This window comes from Neoarius graeffei, chromosome 21 (assembly GCF_027579695.1).
Source record: "Neoarius graeffei isolate fNeoGra1 chromosome 21, fNeoGra1.pri, whole genome shotgun sequence".
Taxonomy (NCBI): Eukaryota; Metazoa; Chordata; class Actinopteri; order Siluriformes; family Ariidae; genus Neoarius; species Neoarius graeffei.
The window spans coordinates 52506871-52523871 of NC_083589.1; the positions used below are offsets into that span (position 1 = coordinate 52506871).

The 17001-nt window shown below is 43.3% G+C and overlaps 1 protein-coding gene across 2 annotated transcripts in view; it reads left to right on the top strand.

Moving 5' to 3' along the window:
- Positions 1-17001, top strand: part of tspan12 (tetraspanin 12) — a 77480-nt gene that overhangs the window by 19888 nt on the left and 40591 nt on the right. For both annotated transcript variants that reach the window (XM_060903686.1, XM_060903687.1), the window contains exon 3: positions 5131-5266. In XM_060903686.1, the coding sequence (XP_060759669.1) occupies positions 5131-5266 (136 nt within the window). The remainder of the gene's footprint in view (positions 1-5130; positions 5267-17001) is intronic.

The following is a 17001-nucleotide window of genomic DNA, read 5'->3' on the forward strand; positions in this document are numbered from 1 at the left end:
TCAGCAAGCGTTGCGTTGCTATATGAACCTGATATTTTACTGATCCGTTGCCCATGTGGACGTGATATTTAAAAAAAAAAATCTCGTTGCCGTTGTCGTGTGGATGTAGCCTCAGTCACGGGTCATACAGTCCTTTTAAGTAGAACTGAATCAACAGAACAAAATATCTCTGCACTCCAAAGCATGACTGAGGAATTAGTTAACACCTCATTTGGATGACATATAGTAGCTTGATTTTTGGATTGAATGTGTTTCCACAGCCACAAAACACCTTTATCAATGAAAAACAGCAACAGCTTTAGGATTTTTCCAAAAAAAAAAAAAGTTTCTATAAGCTCGGAGTACGATCATACAAAATTGGATCAATGCTATGACCTGTTGTGGAAATTATTAGAGATTGAGATGTGAACAGGACACTTTTTCCATGGAATAAAAAATGTGTTCTTTTCCCTTCGAGCAGGTTTCATTCATTTGGTTTGCTAGCATGCGATATTGTTAGCATATCGCGTATCCTACATGTAATACGCCACTCTATCCAACAGAGAATGAGCGCTGAATATGGTTTATGATATTGCATGGTTGTCAAGGCAACATGACGTCACACGTCCGCGCTTATGCGAATATTCAGTGAGAAAGTTTTCTGCTGAAGACTTTTTTTTTTGTCTGCCGGGAAAGAGAAAGACACGTTGAACACCCGAAAGGCTACCAAAACTTCATTAGATATTCTTCATGCATATTTACAAGAGAAAAACATACCAACGGACATCGAAAAACTGGAAAAGAGACACACTGGAGATGTAAAACTTCCACGCTAGCGAGCGACTGTGACAATTTGTAAACAAACATGGCTGCCAGGTTTGCTTTGTTAAAGGGGTACCAAATATAATATATACAGTTGCTGATGTGACAAAGTAACGTATTCTTAAGTATTCTATCAAATTTATGTACTAGAAAACAACGAAATATCTTGGTAATTGTAAATATAATACTTTATATGCTAAACCGCACAAGAGTCGCCATTTTTAAAAGACCGTGACGTCAGCGCTACCCACTGCACTAGCGGAACTCTCTGAAATAGAGGAGATAAGCATGTAATCATGGCGTCGGGCGCATCAAGTGAAAGCGACAGCTCTGTCAAATCATACGAAGAGATCCCGCAAGACACACTGCAAGCAGGCTATGGCTTAGAAGGGTACCAGTTTGAACCTAGGAGAGGTACTATGTAGTGGAAGTTCATTATGTCTAACTATTAAAGCTATTTTAAGTTCGTTTCTTAAGACAAGGATTTTTTAAGATGTTACCTTGTTGACAGTTCTTCAAAACAGTCACCAGATGTCGAGTGGTGACGTGCCTTATCAGCTGATGTTACGCTACGGAGGCGTGAACGTCCCGCCCAATTTGACAGGTAGTTCACGCCTCCTGCTGTCAGGTCGCTCCCCCAGGACACATCTGGTGACTGTTTTGAAGAAGGCGGAAGATTCTCGCCGAAACTGTCAACAAGGTAGCATCTTAAAAAATCCTTGTCTTAAGAAACGAACTTAAAATAGCTAGGAGAGGTACTCTCGACTCCGGTGATGAAATAAGAGAAGAAAGCTCGGATGACGGCGAGGATGAGACTGATGCTGACCATGGGCGTGGCGAGCATGGGGCAGAGCGTCTGCGTGCAGGTGACACGGCGTGGTGCTCGTGCAGAAAATGTAACGTGGAGTTGCTCACGAGTCCAGCAGAATTTATTTGCTGCAGTGAGATAGGCGCCACCCGTGGACTTGTGAAATCGTCGCAAGAGGCAGAAACAGGTATTTCACACGTGCTATTCCCAACCTCAATGAGCCAACACAACTGGGCACATACACACGTCATGAGTGTTACGCAGAGAAAATGAACGTGCATTCTGATTGGATAAAATTAATATCATGGCTGGCTGTTCAAACTGCGGAAATAGTTTGCTCGAGCTACTTTCAAAACACTATAACTTTCCAACCTTAGAACAAAAAACTTTTGTAAGTCTTGAATAAGGTTCGTTAATGTGTGTTTTATTGTTATATTTACTCTATATATTGCCCTCTGTTCCCCTTTAAATATGGAAGATTTTGAGAGAATTTTGGCTGCCAGTTCGCTCCATTGTGTGTAGTTGTCAATGTTGATTTTAAAAGTAACTCAGTAAATTACAGAGGGAAACGAATACTTAAGCCTGAGTGAAAAATACTGTGGCGAGCGTGCAGCGTGGAAGAAGAGTCTGGAGACAGAAATCTTAGTTTCTCAGTCGTTAGTCTGTGCTACTTGCTCTCAATAGATAGCACTGGCTTGACCGCTTTATTAGCATTCGCTAACACTACTGATGAACTCTATACCAGCTGGAAGGTGACTTCACTGCCATGCTAACAGCGCCGAGTCACAGGTAAGCTAGTGTTGGCATTTGAGAATGCTGATATGAAGAGAGTGTATAATAATAATAATAATCTTGGCTGGCTTTTTTTCATGGTCAAAGCCATCCATCCATTATCTGTAACCGCTTATCCTATGCAGGGTCGCGGGCAAGCTGGAGCCTATCCCAGCTGGCTATGGGCGAGAGGCGGGGTACACCCTGGACACCCAGATCATCGCAGGACTGATACACAGAGCCAAACAACCCTTCACACTCACATTTCACACCTACGGTCAATTTAGAGTCACCAGTTAACCTAACCTGCATGTCTTTGGACTGTGGGGGAAACCGGAGCACCCAGAGGAAACCCACGCGGACACGGGGAGAACATGCAAACTCCGCACAGAAAGGCCCTCGCCGGCCACGGGGCTCGAACCCGGACCTTCTTACTGTGAGGCGACAGCGCTAACCACTACACCACCGTGCCGCCCCAAAGCCAGCCAGTATTATTTAATTATATATTTGACCTTGTGAAATAACAACACATTTATTTTATTAACTTTAGATTTCTTAGATTGCTGAATGACCTGCGATTAACGCCTTTTGAATCATCAGATTCAAGAATTCAGTATTGCTGTGGAATAGTTATTCTATTATATAATACTTAAAGCTGTACTGCCTTTTAGGTTTTTCAAATGTAGGTCATAAAAATAATTTTCCCCGACACCCAGTTATTGTTGTTTAGTGGACCGAAAGCTACTGAATTCGAATCACAGACTTCCAATTGTATTCGTTTTTTTAATATAGAACAATTAATGAATTTAGGGCCACATGGCCCTAAATCCTCTGCTATTTTTTCCTGCTTCACCATGATCCAATACAAGATACTACGTCATACATCACGTGGTGGGCTTTCCCCGTTTGCGCAAGGCATTGTGGGATACAAATTTGAAACAGGAGAGAAAAATGGCGGACGTGAGTGTGCGAATGAAACGTGAAAAACCGACTACAGTAACGGAAAGCGAGAAGACGTTATGTTATATACGAAGGAAAGGAAACGCAGGACCAAGCTAATAAACATCGGTGGTCAGCGAGCACCTCGGTGTGATCAGCTGTTCGTTTAGCGACAGAATGATGGAACTGTCAGTGCATGGTCAAAGGTAAACCTGCGCATGCGCACACACGGACTTCCTCTGTCTGCTTGACTGCGCGAAGCGAGCGATTTCATGCACATTATTTGCTCGGGAATCCGCTCAAATTAAGTAACTTCCCAGCCACAGAACGGCCTGATATTTTGTGAGATCTCATCTCATCTCATTATCTCTAGCCGCTTTATCCTTCTACAGGGTCGCAGGCAAGCTGGAGCCTATCCCAGCTGACTACGGGCGAAAGGCGGGGTACACCCTGGACAAGTCGCCAGGTCATCACAGGGCTGACACATAGACACAGACAACCATTCACACTCACATTCACACCTACGGTCAATTTAGAGTCACCAGTTAACCTAACCTGCATGTCTTTGGACTGTGGGGGAAACCGGAGCACCCGGAGGAAACCCACGCGGACACGGGGAGAACATGCAAACTCCACACAGAAAGGCCCTCGCCAGCCCCGGGGCTCGAACCCAGGACCTTCTTGCTGTGAGGCGACAGCGCTAACCACTACACCACCGTGCCGCCCCTATTTTGTGAGATATTACAGAAATAAACATATATCACAATGACCACATTTCAGAGGGAACTAAATTCTACTGATTTTATGAAATCGAAAGGCCGTCTCGCGTTAAAAAATATAAAGTCATATAATATTTTTAAAGCATAAATCCCTGACTCAGCTGCTTTTGGTGTCAGGACTGTACTGTAACTGTATTAATCAGAATTGAATTGACAAAAAGAATCGAATTTGAAGCGAATCAAAATCCAGTGACCCGTGAGTCAAACTGATCCACACAACAACCCGAAGACTCTCACTCTTAAAAAAGACACTGAACAGATTCCTAAGGCGATATGCTAAATTAAGAAGCTGGCACTTATCTTCTACTTCTTGTGTCTGAGGTGTAATTTAGCACCGTGAGACACTGTTTAGCCGGCGCGCGATCTTGCAGCGGTTTCCACAAATAAACGGAAAGCAGAATGTGTTAAGACATGATTGCAATATGGCGAAATGAGCTTTCCAGAGCTGCAGCTTCCTGACTTGCTGACTCAGTTCCATTTTGCAGCAATAAAAATCTCATCTGCCCTGAACGGATGCCATGTAATGAGATAAGAGCTGAGTGGAGTATTTCAGGTTCACATTGTTGTGTATCCATTGTGGCTGTGGTTGAATGCGTGTGTTTATTAGTACCCTGTCTAAAGAGAGAAAAGTCATCCTATGGTGTAAAATGTGACGTTTTTGGTTAGCGAAAGGTGTGTGTGTGTGTGCGTGCGGAGGAACCACTGGTGGCTCACACTCATCCAAAATTAGCTAGACGACACATTACGGTTTTCCATGTCCTTCCTCAGCAATGTATCATTGAGACATGAGGACAGAAAGTGCGAGAGGGAGTAAGAGTTTGGAGGCTTACATTCCTACTGAGTGCAATCATTATTTACTTGTAACTGGTGGATTAATAAAAATGCAGCCCTGTGAGAGTGGAGGATGCAGTTGGCGGGACGGAAGGAAGGGTGGGGGGAGGCGAGGGTGGATGGATTGATAAATAAACAAAAAGGCTGCCAATGAATGACTTTCCAGTTCCACGCTCTTCCTTCTCTGTCTCCGTGTTGTAGGCTGGAAGAAGCAGCCGTCCTCACATACTCCCCTGCGGTTCACCCCGTTGTCATCGCTGTGTGCTGTTTCCTAATCATTGTGGCCATGGTGGGCTACTGTGGCACGCTGAAATGCAATCTGCTACTCCTCTCCTGGGTAGGTCTCCATGTGGGGTTTTGATTGTGTGTGTGTGTGTGTGTGTGTGTGTGTGTGTGTGTGTGTGTGTGTGTGTGTGAGAAACAAAGAAAGAAAGAAATTAAGAAAGAAAATGTAGTTTTTTTACAAAGTACACATGCAGAGGCACATGCAGTGTGTGTGTGTGATAGAGAGATAGAAAGAAAGCAAAGAAGTAACTACATTTTTTTTACAAATTATATGTGCATTTATACACAAATGCATGTTCGTGTGTGTGTGTGTGTGTGTGTGTGTGTGACAAAGAAAGAAATTAAGAAAGAAAGAAAATATAGTTTTTACAAAGCACACATGCAGAGGCACATACATATTGTGTGTGTGTGTGTGTGTGTGTGTGTGTGTGTGTGTGTGTGTGTGATAGAGAGAAAGAAAGAAAGCAAAGAAGTAACTACATTTTTTTTACAAATTATATGTGCATTTATACACAAATGCATGTTCGTGTGTGTGTGTGTGTGTGTGTGTGTGTGACAAAGAAAGAAATTAAGAAAGAAAGAAAATATAGTTTTTACAAAGCACACATGCAGAGGCACATACATATTGTGTGTGTGTGTGTGTGTGTGTGTGAGAAACAAATAAAATAAATAAATAAATAAAGAAAGAAAGAAAGAAAGAAAGAAAGAAAGAAAGAAAATGTAGATTTTACAAAGCACACATGCAAAGGCGCATACATTGTGTGTGTGTGTGTGTGTGTGTGTGTGTGTGTGTGAAAAACAAAGAAGGAAATTAAGAAAGAAAGAAAGAAAATGTAGTTTTTACAAAACGCATGCAGAGGCACATATGGTGTATGTGTGAGTGAGAGAGAGAGAGAGAGAGCAAGCAAAGAAGTAACAATACTTTTTTTTTTTTTTTACAAAAGTATCTGTGCAGGTATACACAGTGTGTATATATACCGTGGTGCTTGAAAGTTTGTGAACCCTTTAGAATTTTCTATATTTCTGTATAAATATGACTGAAAACATCATCAGATTTTCACACAAGTCCTAAAAGTAGATAAAGAGAACCCAGTTAAACAAATGAGGCAAAATATTATACTTGATCATTTATTTATTGAGGAAAATGATCCAATATTACATATCTGTGAGTGGCAAAAGTATGTGAACCTTTGCTTTCAGTATCTGGTGTGACCCCCTTGTGCAGCAATAACTGCAACTCAACGTTTCCGGTAACTGTTGATCAGTCCTGCACACCGGCTTGGAGGAATTTTAGCCCATTCCTCCGTACAGAACAGCTTCAACTCTGGGATGTTGGTGGGTTTCCTCACATGAACTGCTCGCTTCAGGTCCTTCCACAACATTTTGATTGGATTAAGGTCAGGACTTTGACTTGGCAATTCCAAAACATTAACTTTATTCTTCTTTAACCATTCTTTGGTAGAATGGCTTGTGTGCTTAGGGTCGTTGTCTTGCTGCATGACCCACCTTCTCTTGAGATTCAGTTCATGGACAGATGTCCTGACATTTTCCTTTAGAATTCGCTGGTATAATTCAGAATTCATTGTTCCATCAATGATGGCAAGCCGTCCTGGCCCAGATGCAGCAAAACAGGCCCAAACCATGATACTACCACCACCATGTTTCACAGATGGAATAAGGTTCTTATGCTGGAATGCAGTGTTTTCCTTTCTCCAAACATAACACTTCTCATTTAAGCCAAAAAGTTCTATTTTGGTCTCATCCGTCCACAAAACATTTTTCCAATAGCCTTCTGGCTTGTCCACGTGATCTTTACCAAACTGCAGACGAGTAGCAATGATCTTTTTGGAGAGCAGTGGCTTTCTCCTTGCAACCCTGCCATGCACACCATTGTTGTTCAGTGTTCTTCTGATGGTGGACTCATGAACATTAACATTAGCCAATGTGAGAGAGGCCTTCAGTTGATTTGAAGTTACCCTGGGGTCCTTTGTGACCTCGCCAACTATTACACACCTTGCTCTTGGAGTGATCTTTGTTGGTCGACCACTCCTGGAGAGGGTAACAATGGTCTTGAATTTCCTCCATTTGTACACAATCTGTCTGACTGTGGATTGGTGGAGTCCAAACTCTTTAGAGATGGTTTTGTAACCTTTTCCAGCCTGATGAGCATCAACAACACTTTTTCTGAGGTCCTCAGAAATCTCCTTTGTTCGTGTCATGATACACTTCCACAAACATGTGTTGTGAAGATCAGACTTTGATAGATCCCTGTTCTTTAAATAAAACAGGGTGCCCACTCACACCTGATTGTCATCCCATTGATTGAAAACACCTGACTCTAAGTTCACCTTCAAATTAACTGCTAATCCTAGAGGTTCACATACTTTTGCCACTCACACATATGTAATATTGGATCATTTTCCTCAACAAATAAATGACCAAGTATAATATTTTTGTCTCATTTGTTTAACTGGGTTCTCTTTATCTACTTTTAGGACTTGTGTGAAAATCTGATGATGTTTTAGGTCATATTTATGCAGAAATATAGAAAATTCTAAAGGGTTCGCAAACTTTCAAGCACCACTGTATGTATATACACATACACTGTGTGTGTGTGTGTGTGTGTGTGTGTGTGTGTGTGTGTGTGTGTGTGTGTGAGAGAGAGAGAAAGAATCAAATTCTTGATCATCTTCCCTGCTTTCATTTCTAAGTGCATTCAAGTATAAATGCCTGAACATATTTAGATTTCAAATGCATTTAAATCTTGAAGAACCCACAGTTCATATTTCAACAATTTCATTAACACAATGTGAATATTAGCAGCAGTGCTTCATTATATTTCACATCACATATAAACCACTTAAGTTGAACATTGTGTACTTTTCATTAATTAGCAGTCATTTTAACAACATCTAAATATTAAGATTCGTTTTTATTAATTTATCTACAATATTTTCTTCTTGCTGATATTTAGGTCCTATTTGTTAAAATATGACAACTTTATTTCATCTTAATGTAGAAATCGTTTTTATTTGGCTTCGTAGACTGGAGCAGGTTTTCATCAAAGAGTTCCGAGTATTTGGCTCCATCCATTCTGCTCTCAACAGTAAGCTTACCCAGTTGAAAAGCATCCTGTAGAACATGATGCTACCACAACCATGCTTCATGGGGGGAAAGTGTTCTCAGTGTGACAGTGTTGGGTTTCTGCCAAATGGTAGTGCTTTGAGTCAAAGCCAAAAAGATCAATTTTGTTGAATAGTCTCCAGGGGTTTTCCAGAAACAGGTGTGTTTACATTGAGATCATGTTACACTTTCCTTGCACACAGGTGGACTTCAGCTTCAACTAATTCAGCTAATCATATTGCACCATGATTAATTTAGGCGTACACCCTGGACAGGTTGTCAATCTGTCACAGGGCTAATACGTAGACAAACAACCGTTCACCTTTTGCTGGGTTTCACGTGACGTCACATTCGCCTCATTAGTTATTCAAAACTTTAGCTGGTGGTCTACCAAATCTCAGTTGACAAAGCATTTGTACGGAGAAGGTGCATTGCTCACTCGCATGAAAAATGCCCTACGCTTGCGTTGTTTTAGGTTGTTCGACTCGATCAAACAGTGAAACTGATAAAAGTTTCTTCAGGGTTCCCCGTGAACTAATAAAAAAGGGTGAACGAACACAGGATTTCACAAAAAGACATCGAGAAAGGTGGTTTTTGAACCTCTCAGTGAAATCGAAGGGAGCCGAGTCGAAGCATGCTCGAGTTTGCAGTGATCACTTGGTGAAAGGTTTGTATTTCCCTCTCAGCTCTGTCCTTAGTGTTTTCCAAGTACTTTTCTTGCTGCGTGTCGTTATTTTACGGTACTTTTTTTAGTCAATAAGTGCAAAGTTCCCAGCTGTTTCTTTTGGCCCTTTTCCACTACCCTTTTTCAGCTCACTTCAGCCCGACACGGCTCGCGTTTCGACTACCTTAGAGCAGCACGACTCAGCTCGCTTCAGCCCTACTCAGCACCCAAAACTCGCACGGTTTTGGAGTGGGGCTGAAGTGAGCCAAACCGAGCCAAGTGGGGCTAGGGGCGTGAGGAGACACTCCCCTGTGCACTGATTAGTGAGGAGGAGTGTCCTCACATGCCCACACACGCCCCGCGAGCACGCTGGGATCTGTAAACACCGTAAACCCGGAAGAAGGAGAATTACGAATTACGAGAATTTCTGAAGCCTTATGCGCCTCGCCTCATCTATACGCTCTTGCCAGTATCTGTTGGCGTTGTCGGTGACAACAAGCCACAGCACCAAGACCAGCAACACTAACGACTCCATGTTTATTGTTTACTATCCGGGTCGTGAGACTACCGCTTAAAAGGTCACTGATGTCACTGTTTGCACCGCCTAACGACATCACGTGACGTCCACCCACTTTCGCTAACTCCACCCAATGTGTCCACCCACTTCCAGCCAGCACGGTTCAGCGCGGTTGTAGTCGAAATGCAACTCCAACAGCCCCACTCAGCTCGACTCAGCACGGCACGGCTCAGCCCAACTATGCTAATTAGGTAAAAATCTTAAATCAGTACACTCTCTTCTTCAAAGTTTCACCAAGTGGCTTTATTTTTGCAAAATAAAGCTGATCTTAACTCTCATTTATACATCACAAAGAAGGAGAAATCAATGTAAATTCTAAAATATTAGATAGATTGGATTAGATTAGATAGAACTTTATTGATCCCTTTGGGAGGGTTCCCTCAGGGAAATTAAAATTCCAGTAGCATCATTACAGGATAAACAGACAATAGAAATAGAAAAAACTTCTAGATAAATGAAATTAAATTAGGTATTTGCATAGGGGCGGCACAGTGGTGTAGTGGTTAGCGCTGTCGCCTCACAGCAAGAAGGTCCTGGGTTCGAGCCCCGGGGCCGGCGAGGGCCTTTCTGTGTGGAGTTTGCATGTCCTCCCCGTGTCCGCGTGGGTTTCCTCTGGGTGCTCCGGTTTCCCCCACAGTCCAAAGACATGCAGGTTAGGTTAACTGGTGACTCTAAATTGACTGTAGGTGTGAGTGTGAATGGTTGTCTGTGTCTATGTGTCAGCCCTGTGATGACCTGGTGACTTGTCCAGGGTGTACCCCGCCTTTCGCCCATAGTCAGCTGGGATAGGCTCCAGCTTGCCTGCGACCCTGTAGAACAGGATAAAGCGGCTAGTGATAATGAGATGAGATGAGGTATTTGCATATACAAATATTAAAAAAGAATAAAATATGGGGAAGAAGGGAAAAAAGGGCCAACAGAAGAGGTATTGCACATTGTCCAGTATTGTTTATTGTCAGGCTAGGCTACTGCTCCTTCCTGTCCTCCTGTTACCCCTCCTCCCCTCCAGAGGGGAGTTGTACAGTCTGATGGCGTGAGGGACAAAGGAGTTTTTAAGTCTGTTTTGCCGCTTTTCCACTACAAACGCGGCTGAGCCGTGCCGTGCCGAGTCGAGCTGAGTCGAGCTGAGCGGGGCTGTTGGAGTTGCATTTCGACTACAACCGCGCTGAACCGTGCTGGCTGGAAGTGGGTGGACACATTGGGTGGAGTTAGCGAAAGTGGGTGGACGTCACGTGATGTCGTTAAGCAGCGCAAACAGTGACATCAGTGACAGTGGCGGAACAAGTCAGAGCCGGGCCGGGGGCGGGGCAAATGACCGGGCCCTTTATTAAAGCTTATCATAACATCATTTTAGGCTACAAAATGTCCGTAACTGCGGTGTTTACCAATTTCAACACTACCGGGTGCAACTATGTTATTTAGTACATCTAGTCCTTCAAACGAACATGTAACTCAGAAACAAAAAACATTAGGATACTGTACATGGCTCATAATAAAACATCAATAGCCTATACTGTGCACATTATTTGAAGGGCATACGAATGAGCGCTCAGAGGTTGCAACGGTGACAGGAAGAGTCAGAAATAAAAGGAGGGTGGTGCAAACCTCACTGAATGCACTGTGTTTACCAATTTCAACACTACGGGGTGCAACTATGTTATTTTGTACATTAAGTCCTTCAAACGAACATGTAACTCAGAAACAAAAAAACATTAGGCGACATACTGTACATGGCTCATAATAAAACATCAATAGCCTACTGCGCGCATTATTTGAAAGGCATACGGCGAGCCTTGCGCTCTGCGAACTCGTCCACGATGCTCTGTATGTCACTGATTCAGTGAGCTTTTAAGCGGTAGTCTCACGACCCGGATAGTAAACAATAAACATGGAGGACATGGAGTCGTTAGTGTTGCTGGTCTTGGTGCTGTGGCTTGTTGTCACCGACAACGCCAACAGATACTGGCAAGAGCGTATAGATGAGGCGAGGCGCATAAGGCTTCAGAAATTCTCGTAATTCATAATTATTCTCCTTCCGGGTTTGCGGTGTTTACAGATCCCAGCGTGCTCGCGGGGCGTGTGTGGGCATGTGAGGACACGCCTCCTCACCAATCAGTGCACAGGGGAGTGTCTGCTCACGCCCCCAACCTCAGTCGGCACGGTTTGGCTCGCTTCAGCCCCACTCCAAAACGGTGCGAGTTTTAGGGGCTAAGCAGGGCTGAAACGAGCTGAGTCGTGCTGGTTTTTGGTAGTCGAAACGCGAGCCGTGTCGGGCTGAAGTGAGCTGAAGTGAGCTGAAAAAGGGTAGTGGAAAAGGGGCATTAGTCCTGCACTTGGGAAGGAGCATTCTGTCACTGAACAGGCTCCTCTGGTTGCTGATGACAGTGTGCAAAGGGTGACTGGCATCGTCTATGATGTTCAGTATTTTGTCCATAGATCTCTTCTCTGCCACCGTCACCAGAGAGTCCGGCTTCATGCTGACCACAGAGCTGGCCCGCCTGATCAGTTTGTCCAGCCTGGATGTGTCCTTCTTGGATGTGCTGCCCCCCCAGCACACCACGGTGTAAAACAGGACACTGGTGACCATGGACTGATAGAACATCCACAGGAGTTTCCTGCAGATGTTAAAGGACCGCAGCCTCCTCAGGAAGTACAGCCTGCTCTGTCCCTTCCTGTACAGGTGGTTGGTGTTGCAAGTCCAGTCCAGCTTGCTGTCCAGCCACAGCCTGAGGTACTTGTAGGAATCCACAGCCTCCACCTCGACTCCCTCAATCAGAACTGGTCGTGACCTTGGTCTGGACCTCCCAAAGTCAATGACCAGCTCCTTGGTCTTCGAGGTGTTGAGCTGCAGATGGTTCCTGCTGCACCAAATGGCAAAGTCCCTCACCAGGCTTCTATACTCCTCCTCTCTGTCGTCCCTGATACACCCCACGATGGCTGTGTCATCTGCGAACTTCTGAATGTGACACAGCTCCGAGTTGTAGCAGAAGTCCACGGTGTACAGGGTGAAGAGAAGAGGGGCCAGCATAAATATGCATAAATAAGCATTGAATGTTATTCATATCTACCATTCTTTATCAAAATAAAAAAGTAATAAAAGATTATTTCTAATACCCTCTTTGTGCTCTGTACCTACCTTACCTTGTACCTTGATTAGGTCTTTATTCATCCTTAGACAAGTCTGCCTTTGGAACCTTGGTTCCAAAGGTTGTTATCACCATGGTGGCTTAAAGGATGAGCTCTTTAAGTCTTACAAAATACCCCCACGGCTTGCGCAAGTTAGAGCCTCTAACAACCATAGTCTAGCTCCTGGCCTTCACGTGGCGGAACTGTTTTGTACCAACAGGAGAAGGGGCAAAGGTGAGTCACTGGCACCTCAAAACCAGTTGCTCATATTTATATCACTCTTCCTTCGCTGACAAGTATCCCTGGTTTGCCATTCTCTTGCACCACCCCCGGTGACTAGATTACATTGAAACCCCGTCCCTCCTAGATGGGGGTTATGTGCAGGGGTAGCTTCCCTGCAATGTGAAACTACTATAGCTACAGAAACTCAAAGCACAAACTTTGTGCTCTGTTGGCCTTTGTATTTTTAAGTAGGGCCTACTAGTCTTTATATGAAAGAATATAAATGATTATTTCGATTAATATTCACAGCTTTCAAGGCGAACCTCGAAAAAACTGTCTGATCCACATCCAATAAACAATTCCATTTAATTTAATTGAAATTGACACTCACGTTTCTGACTTCTGGTTTTTTAAAATCTCATTCCAACCACTAAGATCTCAATATTTTTCATCAAAACAACTCCAGTTATATTATAAAATACTTACGTATTTACATGAATCAGTGTGATTTGAAAAAATAAGTAGGCAAAGCTCTGAGAACTCACCTCAAAGTCTCCCATGAATCATAACATCAAAACTAGCAGATGGAAAATTTTGCTAAATAGTTCATCAGAAACAGTGAGAGCAAGAGAATGTCCCTATGAAAGTTATCTGATTGGTAGCTTTTTTCGTGACTCGTGATGGATTCACGAGTAATCCAGTCAGAAACCGATCAGAAGAGAGAGAACCTGACCGCTTTCCCGTGACTCAAAAATCACCGGCAGTTTCCTAACGTCACGTGAGCAGAGTTTTTACTCTGTTGTACCAAATTCAACCTGCCGTTACTCTCAAAGTACTGACCAGATCTTAACCAGATACATTTCTTTGGAAAGTAGAGATTATAAGCTTTTTAGTGATAGTATCCATGACAGAAAATATTCAGGAGTTAAGCAATGACAGGTTTGGAAACTTAGATGAGCATCTGCATGGACAATTTTCACAGCATGGCCAGTGAGTGTCTGATATGCCTAATAAATGACATTAATTCATTCAGAGCCCTTTTCCTGTATCAAGAGGTGAGGATCACTCTGACAAAAGGTCTAAGAATCATGTCTTTTGACATATTTATATTACATGACTAACAATGGAAATATTTTATTCAACATTTCATAAACAACTGAACTTTTTCAGTCAGCCGTCATCCACGGCCTTGGATCCTGTGTAGTCCAGCTTTGCAACCAGATAGAGTTTGACTCTTAATTTTTTTCTGCATCAGTTAGCCCACTATCTTAGTTTGCCCTTCCAACCTAAGATGGCCCTTCAGGTTTTCACGCTTTTTGATCATTTATGTTGTACGTAAATCTTTGTACAAGCTCATTCCTCGCCCACTTTCTCGAGGCCACACTGTGGTAATAGGATGGACAGAATGCATGATGTGCCAGTAGAATCCTCTTTGTTAGCTTGTAGTGGTTTACTCCCGCTGTTTAAAATGGCCATAAAGCATGTGAATAGCCACGAGGAAGAGTTATGGCCCATGCTACAGCAATTTACAGAGAGGAGGTGCAAGCTACAGCCTCAGGGCTCCACATCCATTAAAGCGATGGACAGGTGAAGAATACCAAAACAGAACCTTGCCCACAAATTTATTCTGAGTGTTGTGGATTAGCATTCTGTGCAATGTTGGGTTGTTAACTGATGGCATTTTAAGATTGTTATGTGCCATTAGCAGAGGGAAGGAGAGAGGGAAATGTGGAAAAAAGGCCAATAAAACTAAAGTAATCCACAAATGATGCCAATTATGGGACTTTTCTACCAACATGGCATCAGGCAAATCCAACGGTTTTTAGGGGATGGGGTATTGATGCCACCACCTTAAGGCTCAGATGAAAATGTGAACACGTTTCTTGTAGGGTATGTAGAGTGGTGTGGCTTATATACATTTTGTATATGTTAACATACTTTACAGAAACTGAGCTTTTTACTGTTGGCAAATGATTGTCACTGTATCCTTCTGTCCATCCTTATGAGCCTTGAAACTGCTGGATCACTATGGTACCTGTTTTGCAATGGTCAAATCCTGTACCAGAGATAGAACCCTTCAAGTATGGGACAGGCAACATGTGAGGATTGAAATCTGGTCCATGCAGAGGGTAGCCCCCATGTAAGGCAGTGATGGTTCAGTGGTCAAGGCTTTGGGCTCCTGATTGGAAGGTCATGAGTTCAAATCCTAGAACCACCAAGACCCCACTTTCCAGCCCTTGAGCTGTTAGACCCTCAGCTGTCCATTGTATACTGTCTCAATTGTAAGTTGCTTTTGATAAAAGTGTCAGCCAAATGAGGTAAAGGTAAATGCAGAGGTGTTCATCAAAGCTCAGTGCTTGGGCCTCTTTACTTTTCTTTTCTTGCTTGGATACAGTCAAAGTCTCCAGAAGAACTGTGGCTGGTTCTGCAAGATGCTCAGTAAAACTTAACAGCTAATGTCCTTATAAAACTGCAAAAATTGTACCCGAGACTATTTTTTAAGCAAAGGGTCATCATACCAAATATTGACTTTCTTTCATTTATTACAGTTTACCGCTCTTTATAGTATTTTATTCATCCAAAACTGCAACTGCTCACGGCATCGACCGTGACGGTGTCTGGTTACATAAAAAAAGATTGAATAGTTCTTAAGTGTTGGGTGATATTGGTAGAAACAAAGGTTAGCCAAATGATTGAAAATCCTTCTTGCTAGTGTCACTGCAACAGTAGAGACCCAGCTATACACCTGAGCTGGACTATAAAGAGGCAAGAGTGTGCTGAAGAACTCCACCATGGCTGTGATTTTCAAGGGTGACTCCTGTTCCAGTTGAGGACCCTGATTTCTGGGATATCTTCCCCTACTTGCCTGACTCTTCCCCTTTCTGGGTCTCTCCATTCATCCCTTTATTCACTACCTCTCCTCTCTTCTCCTCTCTGGCCTGTCTGGGTTTGGGTTACAGCGAGCCTGCATTATTATCTCACGTAGCTTCAATAGGTAAGGCAATCCTGGCATGAAGCAGGACGGCTTGGAGAAAAAAAGAGAAGTACTTTAGTTTCCCTGAGCTTCTGTTCACCAGCCGGCATTGCACACATAGAGAGAACAGGGACAAACACATTCTCGTTTTCAAACAGACACATATACACACTCTTAAATATAAAGTGCACATGGAACTTTGGATAAATGTGATCTCATCACCTGTTCTCATCACGCACACTGATGACCAATACACAGTTAGTGGGAGTTTTGCATGATTTGCAGCTTAATAACTGAACTGAGGACTGTACACAGCCCTCCCCCTGCAATCAGATAATACACAAACAAAGAGAGCAGGGTCGCAGGGGGACAGTTAGAGTGAATAGACATGAGCTAATAAAATGGCAGTAAGCAAGCTTACAGTAGTATAACACTACAAGGCTGTTATGAATTTGTCACTTTTGGCTCTGTTTTAATTCTTAGCGAGGCTGGATAAATCACTGTAGGCATGGACTCCACAAGACCTCTGATGGTGTTCTGTTGTATCTGGCACCAAGACGTTAACAGCAGATCCTTTAAGTCCTGTAAGTCGTGAGATGGGGCCTCCATGGATCTTACTTGTTTGTCCATCATATCCCACAGATACTCAATTAGATTAAGATCTGGGGAATTTGGAAGCCAAGTCAACACCTTGAAGTTTTTGTCATGTTCCTCAAACCATTCCTGATCTATTTTTGCAGTGGGGCAAGGTGCATTATCCTGCTGAAAGAGGCTGCAGCTAGTGTTAGGGAATACTGTTGCCATGAAGGTGTGGACTTAGTCTGTGGCAATGTTTAGGTAGGTGGGATGTGTCAAAGTAACATCTACATGAATGCCAGGACCCAAGATTTCCTAGCAGAACATTGCGTAGTGCATCACTCTTCCTTTGCCAGCCTGCCTTCTTCCCATAGTGCATCCTCATGTCATTTCCTCCCCAGGTAAGAGATGTCCACATGATCCATCCACCCATCCATTATCTATAACCGCTTGTCCTGTGCAGGGTCACGGGCAAGCTAGAGCCTGTCCCAGCTGACTGTAGGCGAGAGGCGGGGTACACCCTGG